Source organism: Podarcis muralis, chromosome 1 (assembly GCF_964188315.1).
Source record: "Podarcis muralis chromosome 1, rPodMur119.hap1.1, whole genome shotgun sequence".
Classification (NCBI taxonomy): Eukaryota; Metazoa; Chordata; class Lepidosauria; order Squamata; family Lacertidae; genus Podarcis; species Podarcis muralis.
Window position 1 is genome coordinate 8,247,998 of NC_135655.1, and position 24,350 is coordinate 8,272,347.

A 24,350-nucleotide genomic window follows, 5' to 3' on the forward strand; every position below is an offset into this window, starting at 1 on the left:
TGGACCGTAAAGAAGGCTGATCGCCGAAGAATTGATGCTTTTGAATTCTGGTGCTGGAGGAGACTCTTGAGAGTCCCATGGACTGCAAGAAGATCAAACGCATCCATTCTGAAGGAAATCAGCCCTGAGTGCTCACTGGAAGGACAGATCGTGAAGCTGAGGCTCCAGTACTTTGGCCACCTCATGAGAAGAGAAGACTCCCTGGAGAAGACACTGATGCTGGGAAAGATGGAGGGCACAAGGAGAAGGGGGCGACAGAGGATGAGATGGTTGGATAGTGTTTTCGAGGTTACCAGCATGAGTTTGACCAAACTGCGGGAAGTAGTGGAGGACAGAGGTGCCTGGCATGCTCTGGTCCATGGGGTCATGAAGAGTCGGACACGACTAAACGACTAAACAACAACAAATAGAACAATATTCTTATGGCCCTTCATTATTATTTGCAGACCTTAAGGTCCTCCGTGGGGCGTACCAGGAGAGGTGGTCCCATAGGTACGAGGGTCCTAGGCCGTATAGGGCTTTAAAATGAAACATTGGTCATGCGATCCTATATTTCAGGGGAGGCTATACTTCAGGGGGTGGGCAACTCCCAGTTTGGGAGCTTAATCTAGCCACCAGACAATTTTTTTCTGACCCTTCAGGACCCCCGACTATTTTTGGCGATGGCACGTATATCTAAATAGTAGGTGAGGCTCAGCGCCCTGATGGGGTGTCCTGGGAGTGGGGAGTTTGAATGCCCATCTATCTTTTGATGAATGGGGGTGCAGCTGTCACCTCCACCTCAGCTAGTCTTCACTGCTTTGGTGAGAGGGGGGACTCTGTGTCTCTGTGTGTGTTCACAAGCAGGCATGGACACACGAGGGTGTGCAGTGCTCACTGGAAGGCAAAGGCCAGTGTGGTCCTCAAGACAGAAAATTCCACCACTTCCCGCCTGCTTTACGTGGGTGCCTCTCCTGATGTTGGATGAAAATGCCCCTTAGACTCATGGAATCATAGAATTGCAGAGTTGGAATGGGTTCCAAGGATCATCTAGTCCAACCCCCTGCAATGCAGGAATCTCAACTAAAGCATCCAGGAAGATGGCCATCCAACCTCTGCTGAAAAAACTCCAAGGAAGTCCACCACCTTCCAAGGGAGCTCATTCCACTGCTGAACAGCTCTTACTGTCAGAAAGTTCTTCCTGATGTTTAGTTGGAATCTCCTTTCTTGTGACTTGAAGCCATTGGTTTGAGTCCTCCCCTCCAGAGCAGGTGAAAGCAAGCATGCTCCCTCTTCCATGTGACAGCCCTTGAGATATTTGAAGACGGCTCTCATATCTCCCCCGTCCCCTCTTTTCCAGAATAAAAATACCCAGCTCCTTCAACCACTCCTCATAAGGTTTGGTTTCCAGACCCTTGATCATCTTGGTTGTTCTCCACTGCACACATTCCAGTTTTGAGAATCCAAGTAAGACCCTTCCTTTCTCTCCTTATTGCTAAAACACAATACATATCCTGTAATGAAGAGGCATTATAATCTGATGCAGAAAACCCAGCTATTTCACAGTTTATTAGGAGTTACTGTATTTTTTGCTCTATGAGACTCACTTTTTCCCTCCTAAAATGTAAGGAGAAATGTGTGTGCATCTTATGGAGCGAATGCAGGCTGCGCAGCTATCCCACAAGCCACAACAGCAAGAGGGATTGCTGCTTTCACTGCACAGCGATCCCTCTTGCTGTTCTGGCTTCTGAGATTCAGAATATTTTTTTTCTTGTTTTCCTCCTCCAAAAACTAGGTGCGTCTTATGGTCTGGTGCGTCTTATAGAGCGAAAAATATGGTACTAACATAGACCAGCTAGCCAGTTTTTAAGGGATCAGTTGAATGTCACAATGCCATATAATTATAAAAAGCTCAGCGGAAGTTCTTGCGTGTAGCTGATTTGTATGTAATTTTTTTAATAACAATTTATTTTCCAAAAAGATGACATCAAAAGTAAACATAAAAACAACAGTATATAAAACTGATTTTTATGTAATTACATAATTTTTATGTAATAGCCACCCTCCCTCTCTTGGTTGCCGAAACATGGCTATTTCACAGTTTATTAGGAACTGCGTAACTTAAAGAGCAACTAGCGAGTTTTTAAGGAATACGCAGAATGTCAACAATAGCATATAATTATAAAAAGCTCAATGGAAGTTCTTGAGTACAACTGATTTTTATGTCAATCTCCACGAGACTGCAATGATGTACTTGTACTCTCCGTCACTGAAAATCTAACAGACTGACCCCTTTGGGACAGTGTTATGTTGTCCCCACTACTCTCTCTTCGTGCGCTGCTTCTTCTTCTTACTGGAGCTGGAGGTTCAAGTAATGAGGATACGAGGTCAAACAGCACAGCTATCCAGGCCAGACCAATGACGATCCAAGTGGCTGCGAGTAGCCGGTAGCCCATAAAATATGCCCTGTCATGCTTCCTCCCTGGAGATACAGAGAAAAGCAACAGTAAAGTGTGAGGAGGTGATTTAAAGGACCCGCCAACTCAGACTTCCAGCTTCCGACGATGAGATATGGCAGCCTCCCAAGAGATCAGACAAACAGCTGTGCCAGTAATTCAGGGTTAAATAATTAACCCTGACACACACATCCCGGGGAGGGGGGAGCTGCGCCGCACCACCCGCAGACCATAGGTTATCTGTGTCCAAGGCACGTATTTAGCAACTCTCCAACGTCAGTCCCGTCAGCCGGGAGTTCCTGCTTCCTAAAAATTAAAAGGTTTGGCAAAAAAATCCAGGCGTGTTATGGACAGAACGAGTTAAAAGAAAAATCTGCTAAACTACACAGTCGCTGGAGGCAAAGTTTCGGACTTCAAAAAGTACACTCCTACAATACATTGCCAAGTACACTCCTACAATACATTTGAAACATTAAAGATCAAAAGACAGTGCGAAGTCGCTAATGAACTTCAACCTTGGATGGAAGTCCAGAGCCTATTAGAACAACAATCAGCAGAAAAAGGAGGGGTCATCGAAGGAGGACTGTGCTTCAAAATATTAAGACTGAGAACAATGTGGAAAAAGCCCTCTGCATGATTATAGAAATAAGGAATGGTCAAATAAAACAAGATAGTTATACCAGCGACTGACTGATCGAGAGAGGAAATTGTCAATATCAGGACTGGAAAATTGTGAAGTAACAAAGAAGACAGCAGAAAGATAAAGGATGGACATTTAGCTCTCGAATCCAGAACACGGGAAGTCCCATTGAAATTAATTAATTTGGATTATATAATTCCTATTTTGTTTTTGAATGTGGAAATATTTGGTTTGATTTGTTATTAATAATGTTTTTTAATTGGAAAATGAATAAAAATTATTTACAAAAAAAAGAAAGGACTCGCCAACTCAATTTATCTAAACTTCATTAGGTCATGTTCACACCATACATTTAAAACACATTTCTACCACTACACATAGGAAACTACCAATGTCCTATTTGTGATGGTTTAGGCTCATGATGATGTTTGAGCCTGTAAAGGCTTTGGTGTGGTTGCACTACCAAATTTCCAATCAGTGCACATCCTGTAACTTCCTGCTCAATGATGATGATGATATTAATAATAATAATTTTATTATTTGTACCCCAACCATCTGACTATACAGGGGTGCCTTCAGATGTCTTCTAAAGGTTTTGTGGTTCTTTATCTCCTTGACACCTGATGGGAAGGTGCCACCACCTCTTCCTGGTTCCCTGTATCCTCACTTCTTGCAGTGAGGGACTGGCCCCAGGCCCTCAGAGGTGGACCTCAGTGTCTGGGCTGAATAATGGGGGTGGAGACGCTCCTTCAGGTATACTGGGCTGAGGCCATTTAGTGCTTTACAGGTCAGCACCAACACTTTTGTGCTCAGAAACGTACTTGAATAGAAGTATAACCACCCCACCCAACCCCACTTACCATTCCTCCCTCCACCTCTTTCCCCCTCTTTTCTTCCTAATAGTTTAAACCAATTCATGAACCAAGAAATTGGTTCACTAATAATGAACCATGCGTTGTAGATATTACTCCACATTTATTATGCTATTTTTGTGATATACAAATGACATGAGAAAACTTGGTATACTTATTTGTATAACATTATTCTTGTTTATAAAACTTAATAATAATAATAATAATAATAATAATAATAATAATAATAATAATAATAATAGAAATGTAGAAACATTTATTTTCATCCAACATTTGTTGGCAACAGTTTGTTCCAGTTGTTGGCCTCAGGCAGAAGTGGTTGCAGTTGCTAGAATGGTGCAAAATCTATTCATTTTGTTAGATTGTGCCCAATTCTCCAGGTCATTCTGAATTCTGGTTCTGTCTATCCCTCCTAGTTTGGTGTCGTCTGTGCATTTGATAAACATCCTCTCAATTCATTCATCCAAGTCATTTATAAAGACAAAACCCTGTGGCACCCCACTTGTCCCTTTTTTGCAGGATGTCAACGAACCATTAATGAGTACTCTTTCGGTTCGGTTCGGTCAGTCAGCCTGCTACAAATCCACCTAACGCTTACCTTCTTCAACCCACATGTTACCTACTTCCTCTGGAGAAAATCATGCAGTCCTTACCAAAATCAAGGTATAATATGTCCACAGCATTTCCCTGACCCATCAAGTTTGTAATTTGATCAAAAAAATTGACTTATTTTTGAGAAACCCATGCTGGGTCTTAGTAATCACAGCATCCTTTTCTAAATGCTCACAGACCAAATGTTGAATTATCTGTTCTAGGATAGGGAGGTCCTTAATAATAGTAATAGTAACAATAGTAACAATAAGTTTATTGTTTCTACCCAACCCATCTGACTCTGTTGCTCCAGCCACTCTGTGCGGCTTCCAACATATAGAAAAGCATAATAAAAAAGTAAACTTTAAAACACTTCCCTATACAGGGCTGCCTTCAGTTGTCTTCTAAAGTTTACTTATCTCCTTGGCTCGTGGGTCATAAAGCTCCATACCCTTCAATATTTCTCCAATGAAAATAGGGACGTCTTAAGGAAAAGCAGGACATTCCAGGATCAAATCAGAAACTGGGATGGCTTCTGTAAATCCAGAACTGTTCCTGGAAAATAGGTATACTTGGAGGGTCTGTACTTGAGAAACTTAAAATATGCTTTGGGTTCCAAATTATAATCATTGCCAACCATCATTTTGTATGGCACCTGATCTGAGCTTTCATATTCTTCAGCACAACAGTGAAGCCCACAATATGAAAGTATTTTGAAAGCCTTACCTATTAGATAGTCTCCAAAACCAATGGTGCTGAGTGTAATAAATGTAAAATAGACAGCTTCACTATAATTCCAGCCCTCCATCCATTGAAAGAGAAACGAAGGCAAAATAAGAAACATTTGAATCCCCAAAACCACATAGAAGAAAAGATATTTTGCTGTTTTCTGAAAGATAAAGCAAAAAAGAAAATTAAAAAGGTAGGTTTGATGCAACAGAGCTCAGTGTTCTTGGCCTCCAGCCATGCACAGGGATTTTAGGCTGCATTAACATATAAATAACAATAATTCCACCCTTGTTAGACTTCATCTGGAGCACAATACCCAGTTCTCCATTCACATGCAATTGCTTGGTTCACATGTAATGACACATAAGCCAAGCCACGGTTTAGTGTGGCAGTGCAAGGGTGCAGGTGTTGGAGAAAATAATAATTTAATAAAACTGTATTTTGAACATTGAATTTTTACAGTACAGAACTAGCTGTTTTGAGGTACTGTGCATAGTGAATGTCCGTTCGCAAACACTGTTCGAATCTATGGGTGCCACTGTATGCCTAAAACGAGAATCAGCTAGGCATGGCAATTGGGATCAGTCTTGAATTGTTTTGTAAAAAAAAAAAAAAAAAAGGAAAGAGGACATTGGAAAACTTGTAATGAACAGGGAAATTAGTCAAAGTCTTAAGAAAGAAAGACACTGAAAAATGGTTGTATGTAATCACACGGCATTATGATGAGGGCTGATCTGAAGAACCAAATGATTTGAATTGGTTCAGGATGACAACATGGGGTTGCACCTGTTAAGATTGCTGTGATCCTTGGATTGGTGAATAAAAATGGTGTGTGTAATCTAGAAATGTGTAAAGAACATGGCTTTGCAGCCTTCTTCTTATGTGTGAGGCTGCCCCTATGCACATTTCTTTTTCAATAAAAGCCTATCATTTCACTTGGAGGCTCCATCCTTTTCTTTTGGGTTGCTGTGTGGGGAAGCTACAGTCTGGGAACCTCCTTTTAAATTTCTCCAAGACAGGCTCCAGGAGAGGAGATGGTGGCTGCTTTGGCCACAAACTAAGGCATGGTTTGGCTTAGCATTTTGTCCAAACTCAGGCTCATTGTTTTTGCCTCCTCCAGACAAACCACAAGCTGTAAGCAAATAAGAAACCTTCGTTTTAGAAACAGGCAAGTATCTAAAAGCCTTGGTCTGTCATAATCCCGTGCTAACTTGGCAAACTTGATTTTCTAAACATTGAAAAAAATGGAACTATAGGGGAAAGTAAGGTCCGAGATTGTAATAACAAAATGTACAACAGAGTTTGGATAATGTTTTACACATCAGAAGGTGACAATTCAATTTTTGTTCAGTTGTAGATTTTTGCACCCACCCTCACCATAGCTGTCAACTTACAGATTTGAAAATAAGGGGCCAGCTGCCTTGAAAATAAGGGACCAGCAGCCTTGAAAATAAGGGACCTGCAGCCTCACCTGTTCCAGGCACTCCAGTCTTCCTGTCCTCCTGCAGTCTGGTCAAACTCATGCTGGTAGCTTTGAGAACACTGTCCAACCAACTTTGTAACCAGAGGTTCAACTGAATAGAATCCAAGTCACATGCACCACAAGGCCTATGCAGCCTCAACTTAAGATGGCTCCCCGGCCTGGCTTTGCACTGCAAAGTTTGCAGCAGCACGTGCAACAAAATGGCGTCCAGCATTCAAAAAACCCCTCAGCTTGCATTAACTAGCCACACACAAGGCATGCAAGCTCCACGCCCCCAGTCGTTCTTAGACTTCTTATTGGGTGACCAACACAGCCAAGCAACACAGTTGGAGCCTCCCTCCTCCCTGGCCGGCAGGGAGGAAGGGAGAGGAGCTGCTTCCTTTGAAATTTAAGGGACATCATTTAAGGGACATTTAAGGGGCATCTATCAATAAGGGACAGCAGCGGGACATGGCGCTGGAATAAGGGACTGTCTCTTCAAATAAGGGACACTTGACAGCTATGACCCTCACACCCACTAACATTTTGGAGAATTAAGAAACATTAAATTCCATGAATTTGAGAAGATATATTTTGCAAATTTATACTGGAGCCATTTTCACTAAAGGCAAACAGCTGTGTTCCAAAAATATGTACTGCTAAAACAAATAATTTGGGGAGTTTCTCTCATTCCTATTTGAAGGCAGAGCGAGAGTTTATCTTCCTCACTTAATTAGAGGGCATAATGCACATGTCTAATTTATTCTTGTCTTCCTCCTATTATAGAGGCAGCTAATTATATATGCATATGTATATGCAATATAATAGAAGAAGAGCCCTGCTGGATCAGGCAAGGGCCTTGTCTAGTCGATGATCCTGTTCTCATCGAAGCTGACCAGATACCCACAGGAACCCTGCATACAGGACTTGAGCAGTGTTTCCCAACCTTTTTTGGGCAAAGGCACACTTGTTTCATGAAAAAAATCTCGAGGCACACCACCATTACAGCCCCGTGACGTCAGCGCGCAGCGTCACGCCGGGAGGGACGCACGAAAGTGTAAGTTTCAATTTTTCCCCCTCCCCCTTGCCTTCCTTCTGTGCCAACCGCCAAAAAGCCAAGAAAAAAGCCAAGACTTTAGGGCAGCAGGTCGACACGGAAGAAGCTCCTACCTAAGGACAGGTGCGACGGCCGTGTCCTCTTCTGCCACACTTGGCAGCCCTGCCTCACGGTCGTGACTCCCACCCTGATTTCTCCCCGCAGGTCGAGCGGCACAGGCAGCCCAATGTGTCCAGCCCAGACACAAGCCCCGCTTCCCCACTCTAGATCCTGAATGCGACCAAGTGCTCTGGACTCCCGAGCAGGGTGGGAAAGAGGACTCGCATCTGGTAGCCTCCGGGCTCCTCGCCTGCTCGAGGGATGGCATTGCAGGCAAGCTGCCGGCCGTCGCCATCGCCACCCCCTCATGCGAGTGGACCTGCCCGGAGTGGTGGGCCGGGGGAGGCTCGCTCTCTGTGGGGATGTGGCCCGCACGCGCGGCCCCGCTTCCTCCTGCCCAGGGCTGAGCTCCTTACCCGCGATCTCGGTCTCGCGCACGCGGATCCCACTTATTCTGAAGCTCGCGCCACTAGCCGGGGCTCTCACACCGTGCCAGGGCGAGGCGGCGCGGCCCACTGACGTCATCGCGGCTCGCCGCCGCCCTCGACTTCCCTGTTCCCTCCCCTCCCTCGGGTCGCCGTGGTTACCGAGGACTGCAAGCTGCTCGGGCGAGCGTGGGGCATTAAGTGGGAGAAGGAAAATTAAAATTAAAACTCGCCTGAAGGCTGCCTCTCCGGATACAGTGGTGCCTCGCAAGACGAAATTAATTCGTTCCGCAAGTCTCTTCGTCTTGCGAGTTTTTCGTCTTGCGATGCACGGTTTCCCATAGGAATGCATTGAAAATCAATTAATGCGTTCCTAGGGAAACCGCCTTCAGACCAGGTCCGGGGACAGTCTGTCCCCCGACCTCTTCTGAAGGCTGGGGGGGGGGACAAGGGCTTTTCTTCCCACCCCCAGCATTTTAAAAAACCCCGGGACAGCGGAGGACTTCTCCGCTGTCCGGGGCAATCTTAAAATGCTGGCGGGCGGCATTTTAAAATCGCCCGGGACAGCGGAGGACTTCTCCGCTGTCCGGGGCGATTTAAAAGCCCCTGGGAAGGCAGGCAGGGGGGACAAAGATTTTCGCCCCCCGCCCGCCTTCAGAAGAGGTCCTGGACCTCTTCTGAAGGTGGGCGGGGGCGAAAGTCTTTGCTCCCCCCTGCCTGCCTTCCCGGGAGAGCGGAGAAAGGCAGCGCGTTTCACCGCTGTCCCGGATGGCTTTAGAAGGTCCTGGACCTCTTCTGAAGGCGGGCGGGGGCGAAAGCCTTTGCTCCCCCCTGCCTGCCTTCCCGGGAGAGCGGAGAAAGGCAGCTCGTTTCTCCGCTGTCCCGGACGGCTTTTGAAGGCAGGCTTTTGAAAGCCGTCCGGGACAGCGGAGAAACGCAGCGCGCCCTTGCCGCTGCCCCCCGACTTGGCTGGAAGGCTGGCGGGGGGAGAAGCCTGCTCCTCCCCATCGCCAGCCCCGCAAACTCGGGGGACAGCGGGAGAGGCGCAGCGCGCCCTTGCCGCTCCCCCCCCCCGACTTGGCTGGAAGGCTGGCGGGGGGAGAAGCCTGCTCCTCCCCATCGCCAGCCCCGCAAACTCGGGGGACAGCAGGAGAGGCGCAGCGCGCCCTTGCCGCTGCCCCCCGACTTGGCTGGAAGGCTGGCGGGGGGAGAAGCCTGCTCCTCCCCATCGCCAGCCCTGCAAACTCGGGGGACAGCGGGAGAGGCGCAGCGCGCCCTTGCCGCTGCCCCCCGACTTGGCTGGAAGGCTGGCGGGGGGAGAAGCCTGCTCCTCCCCATCGCCAGCCCCGCAAACTCGGGGGACAGCGGGAGAGGCGCAGCGCGCCCTTGCCGCTGCCCCCCGACTTGGCTGGAAGGCTGGGGGGGGGGAGAAGCCTGCTCCTCCCCATCGCCAGCCCTGCAAACTCGGGGGACAGCGGGAGAGGCGCAGCGCGCCCTTGCCGCTGCCCCCCGACTTGGCTGGAAGGCTGGCGGGGGGAGAAGCCTGCTCCTCCCCATCGCCAGCCCTGCAAACTCGGGGGACAGCGGGAGAGGCGCAGCGCGCCATCCCGCTGTCTCCCGACATGGTTTGGAGGCTGGCGGAGGGCTTCCTCCTCCCCCAGCCCCGCAAGCTCCCAGAGCGATGCCAAAGCTGCGCGCAGCTTCGGCATGGCTCTGGGTCCCGTTCTGGGGGAGGGGGAAGCTCGGGCTTCCCCCGCCCCAGCCCCACGCCTGGCGGTGGGGGAATAATTTTTTTCCCCTTTATTCCCCCCCCCCCGCCAATTTTTCCCGCGGCACACCAGGCAACGTCTCGCGGCACACTAGTGTGCCGCGGAACACCGGTTGGGAAACACTGGACTTGAGTGCAGCAGCAGTCTATGTCACCCTCAGTCTTGTGACTGGTAAGATTAGAAATCATCTCCAGATGAATTACCTTATTTTCTTTCCAATACACTTTCTCTGCACAGGTTTCACAGATTCTTGAGACAAAAAAGCCAATATAGTTCAAGCAGATAAGGTTGAAGGGGATTCCAAAGAGAGCAAAAATAACACAAAAGATCTGTCCATCTGCTGTTTGGGGACAGAGGTTTCCATAGCCTGTTGAAAGATTAAGAAAGAGTTGCAAAGGACGTCAGCAACTATCGATTTGCCAATTACCTTCAGATTTTTCAGTTCTTCAACATTTGTGACACAGTTATTGGATTAAAAAACGAATTACAAAATTCTTATTTCTTTTGGGATGTATTTAGAAATGTATTTGATGATATGTCTTTGGTGATGAAATTGGGCATGCAAGGAGCATCTTAGATAGAAGAACCACCATTGTGCCCAGATAACAGCCCATAACAGCCCTCAGTGTAAGCCTTCAGGGCATCTGCTCAGACAAACCTCCCTTTTAGCTTATTTTGAGAATGGACTCAATTATAACTTGGCTGATCTATCTGCCAATTCATTCTTATTAAATAATTCTTATCCAGAATGTAAATTGGGACTTCTGGCACGGAATGCCATGGCGTGCAGCGGTCCCATAATAGCGGATCCCGATTCTGCACTTAATCAAGGATAAAAATGAGAGTAATTATCCTTGTGGAAACACACACACACCCCGATCGGAGGGGCGAGCCTTCACTCGCGGATTGTCCATTAACTCTCTCTCGCTCCGATGGAATGCGAGGGGCAGGGGCACTTAAAGAACAGGCATGTTTTGGAACAAGGAGACATGGGAACCTGCTAAATGAAACCAGCCATTGCGTGCCAAGGTTTTGATCTGGAGAGGACTTCACCGTAACAGGATTATTATGTAAGTGAAGGGGAGCCTTTTGTTCTCTTTTTATATTTATATTATATTTGATGATCTATGATCCAGCAAACCTTCACTAAAGACATATTAAGAAATTATTAGTGGACTGAGGGAATGCAACAGGGACTTAAAAAAAAGACTTTAGAATCTGCCTACAGAGTTCTTCAAATGAAAGACTGTGAAATACTGTGATGCTTTGTGGCACTGTCTCCTATAGGTAAAGGTAAAGGGACCCCTGACCATTAGGTCCAGTCGTGACCAACTGTGGGGTTGCGGCACTCATCTCGCTTTATTGGCCGAGGGAGCCGGCGTACAGCTTCCAGGTCATGTGGCCAGCATGACTAAGCCGCTTCTGGCGAACCAGAGCAGTGCACGGAAATGCCCTTTACCTTCCCGCCAGAGCGGTACCTATTTATCTACTTGCACTTTGAGGTGCTTTCGAACTGCAAGGTTGGAAGGAGCAGGGACAGAGCAATGGGAGCTCACTCCGTCACAGGGATTCGAACCGCCGACCTTCTGATCGGCAAGTCTAGGCTCTGTGGTTTAACCCACAGCACCACCCACGTCCCTACTGTCTCCTATGGAGAGTGTTAATTTGGATCTACAACTGCTTTGGTGAGACATCAGCTTGTTAAAAAAGTTGGGAAGATTAAGAACAAAGAGCTAGATGTCAACCCGGAGCATGGCATGATGCCAGTATGCTTTTGGTTCAGATAAACAAGATGGCGACAGTGCTGGCTCTGACACACTTTGAAAAATCACTCTCGAAGGGAGACAGTGCGGAAAAAGGATGATGCATTATAACATGAAAAGAAGTACAAAAGAAAAATATTTTACACAGAAAAAATATTTTACACAGAAAATTAGAAGCTTTAATGCCTCTTGCAAGTTAATGGATATGGATTTTTAAAAATAACAATTTGAGTGACGTTGTTACACCAGCCGCTGCAAAAAAAAACAACAGAAGAAGGGATCAAGATTGAAATTGTTATTTTTGGATTACATATGAGACTTTGTGTGGAACTTTGGAATAAATTATCTCCGGAACATCAAAACACAGAAAGCCATCTAATGTGTTTAATTTGGAATGTATAATTGGCTTTATAAATTGTATTATGATTTGGTATGATTTGACATCATAATAATGTGGCCCATATTGGAGTGTTATTAATGAAAATTAATAAAAATTATATTAAAAAAAAACAGAATGCAGTTTGGCTGCTGGTGTAAGAAGAGGCATTAACTAAGAGGCGGAAAAACAAAGCAAAAAGCTTATCTTAAATTATCGATGCTCAATAACGTTTACCAATGGATAAGGATGATCTGGATAGTTTAAAATCTTCATCTTATATTACTTTTAACTCTCCATTCCTTCAGTGAGATTGAATCCATTAGCATGGGAATAATTTTAATTTATTATTTATGTGCCGCCCATCTGACTGGGTTGCCCCAGCCACTCTGGGTGGCTTCCCCTGCGCAGAAAAAAATACTTTGGTCTTGTCTGGATTCAACCTCAAACCGTTGGAATGGAATGCACTGTTTACTTAAAGGGACAGACACAAGTTTTCAAAGCAGAGGCTGCTAAGGGAGAGATGAACAGAACTCAATATGGCAAAGACATGACTGAACACACCATTGATTGTTAGTATCATCCCACAGTTATTGCATAAGCAATTGCAAGAGTTTAGTTTGGTTTTTATTGTATGTTGAAAAGTTAAATATATAACCAACATGCACCATGCATTTGTAAGGACCAGACTTGAGTTGTTTTCAGCTGAGATCCCATGAAGATTTTGCCAAGCACCTCGGAATAATCAGAGACCCAATTAGAAAACTACTATCTACTGATTGAAATTTGCAAGTGGGAAGAGTCAAGAAATGAAGACTCCTGGGATACCTCGTCCAAAGGCTGAGAAACAGATAAGCCCTTCTCTTGGGTCTCAGAAGCCGCAGCTTTATGGCCTGCATTCGAAGTATGGATTATTTTATCCCTGGCACACTTGAATCAACAATTTGTGCTTCACACCAGAAAGCTTAACCAGAGCTTTCCAAACGGTGTGTCGCGACAAGTTAGTGTGTCGGCTGCAGTGTGTAGGTGTGTCGTATGAATGCTGGAGAAGGGTTAGTTTAACTACCGGTTTGCTAGTAAAACTCAATTACCATGTCACAAATTGATGCATGTATAAAAAGTGTGTCACCAACCTGAAAAGTTTTGAAAGCTCTGGATTAGACAGTGCTAACAGGGTATGTTCTCCCACTCATTTAGTGCATGGTTTTCTGCATTGAAGGCATTCATCTAGAGATAAAGGGTGTGTGGTTTCTTGAGTGTATTTTGTAGCTTACTGGAAAGAAGTTTTAATCCTATGCAAATTTATTGGGGAGCAAGTCCCACTGAATGCATAGGGTTGTGCTGAGAGGGACAGATTTGCATTGGGAGACTATCATAGGGTCAGTTGCACCTGGTGGGATTTGAACTTGTTTCCCTAGCCCAACTACTTTCCACAGGGTGGTTTTAATAATGGGTTGACCCCAGAAGGGTGGGGAATAAATAACCAAGCAGGGAATGGGCTCATTGGGCATATAATAAATGAACTATTTATTTGGCCAGAAAGGGCAAGACAAAGATGAGATGTGAAGGATGATGAAAGAGCAAAAGCAAAGCCTGCAGTTTAACACAACTAAGTGAGAGCAGTTGAATGCCCTGCATCCTATATTCGGGGAGAAGCCAGAACCAAATGACAGTACCTATTGTGGCTAACATAGTTCCCACGAAGAAGAAAGAATTAGCGAAATCCCAGCTGCTGTGTTTATCATGAGGTTTGGTTCCTATTGGATCTATTCCCAACCGGACAGCTTTTACCAGTTTCTGCAATTGAAGGCAAGACTCAGTTTGAATATTCCAACCATAAGAATAGCCCCTCCTCTGATTATCACTAGATACTGCTAACCAAATTGCTATGCACTCAGAAGGGAAGTTCTTCTGGAACAGTCGAGCAACCATGGCATTTTTTTCAGCTGGAACTTTCTGGAACTCATTTCTGGCACCTCTCAAGTAGGAGCCTTTGCCGTTAGAGGGGAATGAGGGAGGTTTCCCTCCCTTGAACCCAAGAGAGGGTTTTGTAGCAATGCATAAATGGCTTGGCTTGCCTGTCTTCATAAATTCTTTTGGACAGAGTCTGCTTGGAGTATTGGCTCTCCCATATTCTCAGTCAACAAAACAATGGTGAGACGACATCATCTCCCATCCTCTGTTCTAAGGCACAAACACACTTTTCAAGGCAGTTAACCAGACAATGATTCAGCTTTTCTGTGACCTTGAACAGAGTCATCTGTTTTGCAACTGCTATATGACGTATGTTCTCCTTTCCCCAATATAGTGGTACCTTGGGTTAAGAACTTAATTCGTTCTGGAGGTCTGTTCTTAACCTGAAACTGTTCTTAACCTGAAGCACCACTTTAGCTAATGGTGCCTCCTGCTGCCGCTGCTGCACGATTTCTGTTCTTATCCTGAAGCAAAGTTCTTAACCTGAGGTAATATTTCTGGGTTAGCGGAGTCTGTAACCTGAGGCGTATGTAACCTGAAGCATATGTAACCCGAGGTACCACTGTATATTCTTTGCAAAATATGTTTCCCAACAAATGCAGTACAAATGCTAACAAAAACCTGCTCCTTATAACTGAATCGGAGAAAACGTCAATTTGGGTTTTCAATGATTGCTGTTTACAAGCTGGTTTTGACGTGGAAAGCCCCAGAGTAACGAAATGGTGCTCAGACACGGAGCTTTAAATCATGGCCAGGCCTGGAGAGAGTGGAGGAAAGCTCAGTGTGGAGAAGCCCATGCTGCCTCCAACAGTGTTGGCAGAACAGAGCCATAATGGCTAGTAGCCATTCCTTGTCTTATCCTCCAACAATTTGCCTAATCCTCCATGGGGATAAATTTTCACATGCAGAAGGAAGGGTGAGTCCTTATGGCTCTATGCTGGCCACTAATTCTGTCCCCACCTCAATTCCCACCTCCTAAACTGTATTCCCCCCATATATACTTTCTGATCTCTCAACCTCTGGTGTCCTGCCACGGTCTGTCATTTCAGTCTTGCTAAAATAATGCCTTACCTGTATGAATACCTCCACCTCTTCTGGGCTGAGAGCGGTGTAGTTTGAAAAGAATTGTGCTTTCATGCGAAACGTTGCTTCTTCTAGTCTTTCGTGGTGATCGTTCTCCAGAAGCTCAATGACAAGGGCACCCATCACTATGTAAGTCATGTAGCCAGCCAGCAGTAGTATGCCCTGCTTCCTGCTGATACGCATCTTGTCCTGTGTGGGAATGAGAGCCAAGGAAGAAGCAGACACAAGAGCAACTATAGTTTAGTAAGCAAGTCGCTATTTGTCTTGACCCAGACTCAACAGTACAGCCCCATAGCTGAGCACTCTCCATAGCTGGACCCAAGCTAACCAAATGAATTTCAACAGGGAAGGTTCTGCACTTAGGCAGAAAGAACCAGATGCACAAATAGAAGATGGGGGGCACATGGCTAAGTAGCAGTACATGTGAAAAGGATCCAGGGGTCTTGGTGAACCACAAGCTGAACATGAGTCAACAGTGTGATATTAATACCACAAGGTTTATCTAAATTAGTATCGTTAAACATCAACAAAATGTAAATGACATTCCCAGAGGAATTGAAGGAGGCAGTGGTGCACCCACTCTTAAAGAAAACATCATTAGATCCTTTAGATCTATCCAATTACCGCCCAGTTTCGAATCTTCCATTCCTGGGTAAGGTGATTGAGAGGGCGGTTGCTGAACAGCTTGGATCCATTCCAATCCGGCTTCCGTGCTGGTCATGGGACCGAGACAGCTCTGGTCTCCCTAACAGATGATCTCCGCAGGCAGCTGGATCGAGGCAGGTTGGGGCTGCTGATTCTTTTAGACCTGTCAGCAGCCTTCGACATGGTCGATCACGAACTCCTGGACAACCGCCTCTTCGACGTGGGGATCCAGGGCACAGTCCTTCAATGGCTGCGCTCGTTTCTCTCTGGTCGGGGACAGAGGGTGGCGCTTGGGAGGGAATTGTCATCGCGCCACTCCTTGGTGTTAGGAGTGCTTCCTGGTATGATACTCTCCCTGATGCTTTTCAACATCTTTATGCGCCCCCTCGTCCAGCTTGTCCGGAGTTTTGAGTTGGGCTGCCATCAGTACACTGATGACACCCAACTCTATCTGTTGATGGATGGCCATCCTGACTCGGCCCCAGACATACTGATCAGATGTTTGGAAGCTGTGGCTGGATGGTTACGTGGGAGCCAGTTGAAGTTAAATTCTTTGAAGGATGGATGGCGGCTAACAAATTGAGGTTGAATCCTGAGAAGACAGAAGTACTGTTTTGGGGGGGCAGGAGACGGGTGGGTGTGGAGGACTCCCTGGTCCTGAATGGGGTAACTGTGCCATGAAGGACCAGGTGCACAGCCTTAGAGTCATTCTGGACTCCATGGAGGCACAGGTCAATTCTGTATCCAGGGCAGCTGTTTATCAGCTCCATCTGGCATGCAAGCTGAGACCCTAGCTGCCCACAGACTGTCTCACCATAGTGGTGCATGCTCTAGTTACCTCTCGCTTGAACTACTGCAATGCACTCTATGTGGGGCTACCTTTGAAGGTGACCCGGAAACTACAACTAATCCAGAATGCGGCAGCTAGACTGGTGACTGGGAGCGGCCCCCGAGACCATATAATGCCGGTCTTGAAAGACCTACACTGGCTCCCAGTACATTTCCAAGCACAATTCAAAGTGTTGGTGCTGACCTTTAAAGCCCTAAATGGCCTCGGTCCAGTATACCTGAAGGAGAGTCTCCACCTCCATCATTCTGCCCGGACACTGAGGTCCGGCACCGAGGGCCTTCTGGCGGTTCCCTCGCTGCGAGGAGCCAAGTTACAGGGAACCAGGCAGAGGGTCTTCCCGGTAGTGGCACCCGCCCTGTGGAACGCCCTCCCCTCAGATGTCAAAGAGAAAAATAACTACCAAACTTTTAGCAGACATCTGAAGGCAGCCCTGTTTAGGGAAGCTTTTAATGTTTAATAGGTTATTGTATTTTAGTGTTTTGTTGGAAGCCGCCCAGATTGGCTGGGGAAACCCAGCCAGATGCACAGGGTATAAATAATAAATTATTCTTATTATTCGAAGACAGAGGTACTTTGGCTGGGTCAGGATGATATGGGATTGGGGGGGCAACACCCATCTCTTGCGGGGGCGCAATTAGTGCCAGCACTGTCCGTTAAGAGTTTGGGTGTAATCTTCGACACCTCCCTTTCCATGGAGGCATAGATTGCAAGCTATAACAAAGGTGGCATTTTTTTATCTCCGCCAAGCTAAGCAGTTGGCTCCTTACCTCTATTACCCTGACCTAGCCACTGTGATCCACGCGACGGTCACCTCCAGTCTGGATTATTGTAACTCACTCTATGTGGGGCTGCCCTTGAGACTGACCCAGAAACTCCAGCGGGTGCAGAATGCCGCGGCGAGACTCCTTACGGGGTCACATTCACCCAGTGCTATACCAGCTGCACTGGCTCCTGGTGGAATACAGGGTCAGGTTTAAGGTGCTGGTTTTAACCTTTAAAGCCCTATACGGCCTAGGACCCTCATACCTACGGAACCGCCTCTCCTGGTATGTCCCACGAAGGACATTATGGTCTTCAAACAAAAACATCCTGGAGGTTCCAGGCCACAGGGAGTTAAGCTGGCCTCAACTAGAGCCAGGGCCTTCTCGGCTGCGGCTCCAATCTGGTGGAATGCTCTGTCACAAGAGACTAGGGCCCTGCGGGATTTGACATCTTTCCACAGGGCCTGCAAGACAGAGCTGTTTCACCAGTCCTGTGGCCAAGGCTCTCGCTTTGGTAATCCTCACAGAACTCTAGCCCAATTGTTGCCATTAATTTGATTTAAACTGATTTTATAATGAATTGATTTTAGAATGCTGTATTATTTTACTGTTGTTAGCCGCTCTGAGCTCGGCTTTGGCTGGGGAGGGCGGGATATAAATAATTTATTATTATTATTATTATTATTATTATTATTATTATTATTATTATTAGGTATCAATGGATATCAAGAAATGGCAGTCATTGAACCTGACCCTGTGGGGGAAAGTCAATGCTCTTAAACTGAACATAATACCTAGACTAGTTTATATCTTAAGAGGAATTCCAATTCACAAAATTAAATATTTGTTTAGAAAATGCCTTTGGGACTCTTCAGTTCCAAGAATATCGATTCAAAAAAATCAAATATTGATAAAGGAAGGAGGATTTGGGATCCCAGATTTAGGACTGTATCACTAAAAAAGACTGAGACTGATGAAATGGAAAAATAAAAGTGAGGCTCCCTTCCACGATTGGATTTAAGACATACAAACTTGCAACATATGAGCAACTTGCGTTTAAAGCAGGCTTGCCGTGGACAAATTCAATGATATGTTGAATCCATTCTTACAAATACTGTACGTAGTAGGTTAAGATCTGGTGAATGAGAATAACAACTCTGTAAAGGATACAGTTTTGTTTTTCTTCTCTCCCCTCTTTACTTTGCCTTCTATATGGTTTTAAAAAAAACTGTCTCTAGAAAATGATTGCAAGGAAGCTCTCAGATGACAAAACCATATGTGAATATGTTGCTAGAAAAACTTGAAAAAAATCTTCTTCATGTCGTATAGGTGTCTAAAATAAAAGATTATATTGACTGTGCAAAAAGCAACTGCTTCAATTACGGTACTTCTTGGGAAAGTTGTTTGGAGTGTTAGGATACTGCATGTCAAAACACACTTTCTCTTTCCAGGTTTGGTTTGGTTTGGTTTTTTTAAGAAATACAGTTCATTGGGAAACATGGAGGAAGAAAACCAGGAGCTTTTGTCATGTTGGAGCTAATGTGTTTTCCCACATCCATAACCAGCCCAGCGGTCATTTGGAGGAGGGAATTGAAAGGAGGGGAGAGGTCTTTGTTTGGCTCATCACTCACCCTGATAGGGACATTCGATTCCAAATCCTCTTAAATGATCCACTTCTTTGACTTCCAATATCTGATGGGAGAGTCTCAGTGCTTCCCTTTCACTAGGTAGCTATTTGGTAGGAGCAGCCTGACCACACCTTCATGGGCTCTATGAGGTCATGGGTATATTACTCTCTTTTGTGGACTGGCTTACCTGGTCCTCTGTGAGGTCACCCCCTCTGTACCTGCTGTGCTGCTGAAAGCCTCCAGGTCTGAGAGGCTGGTAGGAAGATCAGACCACAATATTTTAGAAATGTACAGGGGACAAGTTTGACCTGTTGCTACTTCGAGCAATGGGAACGTGCATCAGATTTGCAGATGGCACCAAACTGGGAGGGGTAGCTAATGCTGCAGAAGAAAGAATCAGGATTGGGGGTTGCCATTTGTTCTCTTTGTCCTCATGGGCATTTTTCTCATGGGCAGAGTCATCATAGTGATCCATAGTTAAAAGCAGAAGTCAACAAAAAAGCAGAAGTCAATAAATGTGTCCTCTTTTTTGCACCCCTACATTGAGCCCCAGCTAACAAAATGAATTTCAATAGGGACAAATGTCAGGTTCTGCACTTAGGAGGGAAGAACCGGATGCACAAATATAGGGAGGGGGGAGGCAATCTGGTTTACTAGCAGTATATGTGAAAAGGATCTAGGTGTTTTGGTGGACCACAGGCTGAACATGAGTCAATAGTGTGATGCAGCAGCAAAGCTAATGCTATTGTTAAACCCTCAGAATGAATAAATGCTAGGATTTTGGTTAATTGGGATATGGATTAGAACATAAACTGCAGAGCTGTTCCAGACAGATAATTCCTGGGCTGGCTTATGCAAATCAACCTGGCTGACCCAGGGCTATCAAGAGTACTATAGGGGTCATTAACAATACAAGGGAACTTCCCTCTTGACCCTAGGTGTGAACAAAGACTGGGGATTTGGGAGTTTGCCAGGGTACCTGCTCTGGGGGAAGGCAAGGGGTCTCTGGGGGGAAGAAAGAGGGGGGAGGAGAGATCCATCTTGGAGAGAGAGGCTGTATGCCTGCACTGCTGCCTCTTGAACTGACCATGCCGTAAGATCTAGACTCCTTCCATGCAGACTGAAGGTTTAAATAGCTGAATAAACCCTATTTCTTAAAGTATGACAGTTTCCGCCTTGTCTTCTATTCTCCAAAGTGACTCTCGGCTACATCAACAGAAATAGTGTCCACATCACAGGAAGTAATAAAGGTATCAAGAATCTAGAAGCCAAGCCTGATGAGGAACGGTTGAAGGAGCTGGGTATGTTTATTCTGAACAAGAGGAGATATGAGAATAATCTTCGCATTCAGGAGGAGCCAACCATTGAACCACGCTCAACATAGAGGGTGCCCAGCCCCCTGGCAGCAGATATTGAGGGGGCTGAAGACCCTTCCGTCCCTGGAAGTTGGGACGCCTGTCCTAAATCCCATCAGCTGGCAGACCACAGGAAATAGCCTTAAATCAAGTCAGATAATTGGTTTGTCTGCATGAGCATCAGCTACACTGGCCAGCAGAAGCTCTCCTGGGTTTTTAGTCTTCCCCAGCCCTACCTGGAGGGGCTACAGATAGAGTCTTGAACATTTAGCATTTAAAGCATGTTCTCTGCCACTAAACTGTGACCCTTACTCATCTCTTCAATATCTACCCACTCTGGAAGAATGGCAGATGAAGGTGATGGACTACATGGAACTGGCAGAAATGACCGGCAGAATCCGAGACCAGGGAGAAGAATTGGTGGAAGAAGATTGGAAGAAATTTAAAAACTACCTACAGAAATATTGTAAAATTAATGAATGTTAAAATGATGTTGGATGAAAAGTTATGTGGTTTTTAGCTATAACGCTATAAGGAGTATGAAAAAAAATGGGCTATTAACAGACAAAAATTTAATGCTATATTATTTTAAGATTAAAGATTAGGATAATCAAAGAGGGGAAGGATTTGCTGAACTAATAAACTGAACTGGAATACAAAAAGGGAGGTGTGAGGAGGTCCGGGAAATAAGCAAATGAAAGAAAGTGATGGAATGATGGAATTGGTTTTTTTATCTATTTTTACTTTGTATTTTTCTTTTTTCTTTTTTCATTTTGTAAAATTCTAATAAATATCTTTTAAAAAAAATTTATTAGAGGCCTTACAACTCAACAGGCTCAATTCTATGCCACCAACAGTTCAGGACCTGCTCTCGGACAGGAATGATCAAATTACTTTACTAGTGGCTGTATCTTTGAGTGCTGTCCATGTAGAAAGGCTAGGCCATTACAAAGAGATTTAGTGGTTCTTAATTGATTGTGCGATGTGGTAGTGTTATATTGTATTATTTATGCAAATCGATTTTCTCTGGCGTTAAAGATCTGACTGGGACAAACCTTGTTATGCTGAGCTCGTATTTTGCACAATTTGTATACGGTGTTTGTTTGATCATGTGTGGTTTGCTATGCCTAATAAAGGATTGACTTATTATAGGAGCCACCCTAGCCACTAGAAGGCTGTGAAAATTTGTGACCCTCCTCCTGACAAATTACTCCTTTAGGTTTGTATTGTGTAGGAGAGGTCCGCCTTACAGGGTTGTCGTTCTGAGTCCCAATGTTCTCTCTGAGTTTCCAGTCATTATTTTTCTTGAAGGGACTGGGTACTAATGCTCCCCCTAAGTCTCCTTCCATTTCATCTAACAAGGTAGAGACTTCAGTTACTGTTTCCAGTTTCTTATCTTTAAGGAACCAGCGTAGGTGTGCAGGAACCTGTCTATAAAATTACTCTAAACTGATCAACTGTTTAAGTTCATCAAAGGTTTTGATTTTACTTCCTTCCACCCATCTGTCCAGAGCTTTATCAATACGGCTACTCAGTTGCGCATAAGTTTCTTTTAATGTCACAAAAGGCTTTTCTGCTTTGCTCTGCAGTTAAACCAAACCACCCTTTCATTCTTTCTTTGAACGTGAGATAATCAGAGGTTTCATCTTCTCTTAAATCTGAGTATATTTCACTCAAAGTTCCACATATCTGTGGATGTAAATACAGCATCCAGTTTTCCTCAGGAATATTTAAGTCCTTACAGGTCTGTTCAAAACTTAGCAGGAATGCCTTTGACACACTTAGGGAAATCTCTTTACATTAGCTGAGGTAAAGTCTCCACCCCCTAGCAATGGATGTGGCAGTTCTGCTCTCAGCTTAATTTCCTCCATCTTTAAAAGAAACATGCCTTTTTCATGGGCCATCTTGGCCTCCCTTTCTCTTTCTTCTTGGGCTAATCTGGCATTTCTTTCTTTTTCTTTTCCCTCATGAGCTAATCTGCTCTCTCTCTCTGCCATATCCCTCTCAGCCTGTATCTGTGCTAACCGAATGTCAGCTGCAATTCTGGCCTGTTCAGCTGCTAATTTTGCTTTTCCCTTTCCTTTCTCTGCTTCAACTTATATCTTTCTTTCTTTCTTTGCTTCAACTTTAGCCAATTCTAATACCAGCCTCAGCATTTCTAATTCAGTATTCTCCTCAGATGCAACAGCTCCCTGTACTGGGTCATCCCGAGTCTCTTTTACCTGGCGCTTGCTGGCCATTTTCTGACAGAAAAAAATTCTTCTTTCAATAAAATAACCTCAGTACTTTATTAAACTGGATGTTCTGTATCTGTCGGCACATTTCTGTGGGGGTTTTAACTTCGTATCACAGCGCTGCCACTACTTAATATGCAACGGCGCAATGGCTCTCTCTCTCCCTGGCGCCGCTGCGCCAGCCCTCTGTTTCCCTTTCCCTCAGGTGAAATCCCCAATGGAGAATGAATCACGAGCGACAGTCAGTATTTTCCATCACAACATGCCACTCTTCTTTTCAGAAGCTTAGTTTGATCAGTATACAACTCGATGCTGATCAAACTACAAACTACATTACTTCTGGTAAATGAGCCACCTTAGCCGCTAGAGGGCCATGGAAATTTGTGTCCCAGACTGTTTCTTGTCTGCCCGTGTTGTATCTGAAACCCAAGGAGCACACTGGTTGCCAGATGTGAAATACATTGGCAATATTTGCATTAAGGGGCACGACGAACTCAGGTCTATTACCTTTTACTGTTGGGCAAAGATCAGAAGATGACCTGGATGGTCGCCAGATTCTGTGCACAGATCTGTAGGCGCAAACCATCGCCCAACTCAGAATAGTCCGGCATGAAAAGCCCCAAACACAGTTCAATGGGTGATTCTGAGTCAACTCCCTGGGACAGTTGATTGTTGTACATTGTTTCTAAATTTAGTGTTGTACATTGTTTTGTCTGTTTTAACCATATTTGCACAGCAGTTTTTAACGCTGTGTGTCCTCCATTTAAGAGGCTTCTACTCTTATAGTTGTTTTATCTGCGAGTCTTTTAGTTCTTATGCTCTTACCGTTGTTTTAACTGCGTGTCTTTGTTTGTTTTTAATTCTTATCTGTTTTAATTATCAGTTTTTTATCCATCCATTATCCGTGTTTAATCTTGTATTTTATTCAGATGCTTTATGCCTGTCTCCTTGTCCTCATTTGCCCTAACAATTATCGGTTAAAAATCCTAACTGCTATTTTATCTCTATGCTTTTTAATCCTGGTCTGTGACCATAATAAATTTCATTCATTCAGGTCTATTAATTTTTAGAAAAAAATTAGTTGGCTACAGCCCCTTGTTGTTGTTGTGGGAGTGCCTCCAGCTGTATGGGAGCTGAGCATCCAAGCATCAGCATTGAGATGGAAGAATCTCCTTTCCCAAACTGAATGGTAGAACTTCTGCTTAGCAGGCAGCGAGTCCTGAGTTCAAACTCCAGCATTTCCAAATTCCTGCTTGAAAAGCCAGAAGCTTTTTTGTTAGGAATGGTCGGTAAAGAAATTAAAAAAGAAGACAAGATCTTGTTTCTATATGCTACGACAGCTGCAAGAATTATGTTAGCACAAAATTGGAAATTAGAAGTAATACCCAACATAAGTGATTGGCAGGTTAAAATGATAAATTATGCTGAGCTTGATAGAATATCAGGAAGATTAAGGGACCAAGACGAACAGAAATTTCATGATAATTGGAAGAAATATTTAATGTATATGGAATCTAAATCTCAGGTGACACTGGCGGGGTTGAAATAACTCTAACAGCGGGAAAGGCCTATGTAAAAGAGTTAAAAAGTACGCGACTATAT

At 44.9% G+C, this 24,350-nt stretch overlaps 1 protein-coding gene across 3 annotated transcripts; it reads right to left on the bottom strand.

Moving 5' to 3' along the window:
• Window positions 1-1,985: 1,985 nt before the first annotated feature.
• LOC114599439 (potassium channel, subfamily K, member 16-like) lies at window positions 1,986-22,840 on the bottom strand. 3 transcript variants are annotated; one of them, XM_028734734.2, is made up of 6 exons: window positions 22,737-22,840; window positions 15,264-15,464; window positions 13,895-14,015; window positions 10,283-10,446; window positions 5,265-5,427; window positions 1,986-2,461 (listed from the first exon to the last, which is right to left on the bottom strand). In XM_028734734.2, the coding sequence occupies exons 1-6, from the start codon at window positions 22,752-22,754 to the stop codon at window positions 2,205-2,207; spliced, it is 924 nt and encodes a 307-aa protein (XP_028590567.2). In that variant the 5' UTR covers window positions 22,755-22,840; the 3' UTR covers window positions 1,986-2,204. The 3 variants fall into 3 exon arrangements, with proteins under 3 accessions (XP_028590567.2, XP_028590750.2, XP_077776314.1); XM_028734917.2 differs by lacking the exon at window positions 22,737-22,840 and adding an exon at window positions 17,538-18,365 and having other exon boundaries at window positions 1,987-2,461; XM_077920188.1 differs by lacking the exons at window positions 1,986-2,461; window positions 5,265-5,427; window positions 13,895-14,015 and having other exon boundaries at window positions 10,344-10,446.
• Window positions 22,841-24,350: the final 1,510 nt, after the last annotated feature.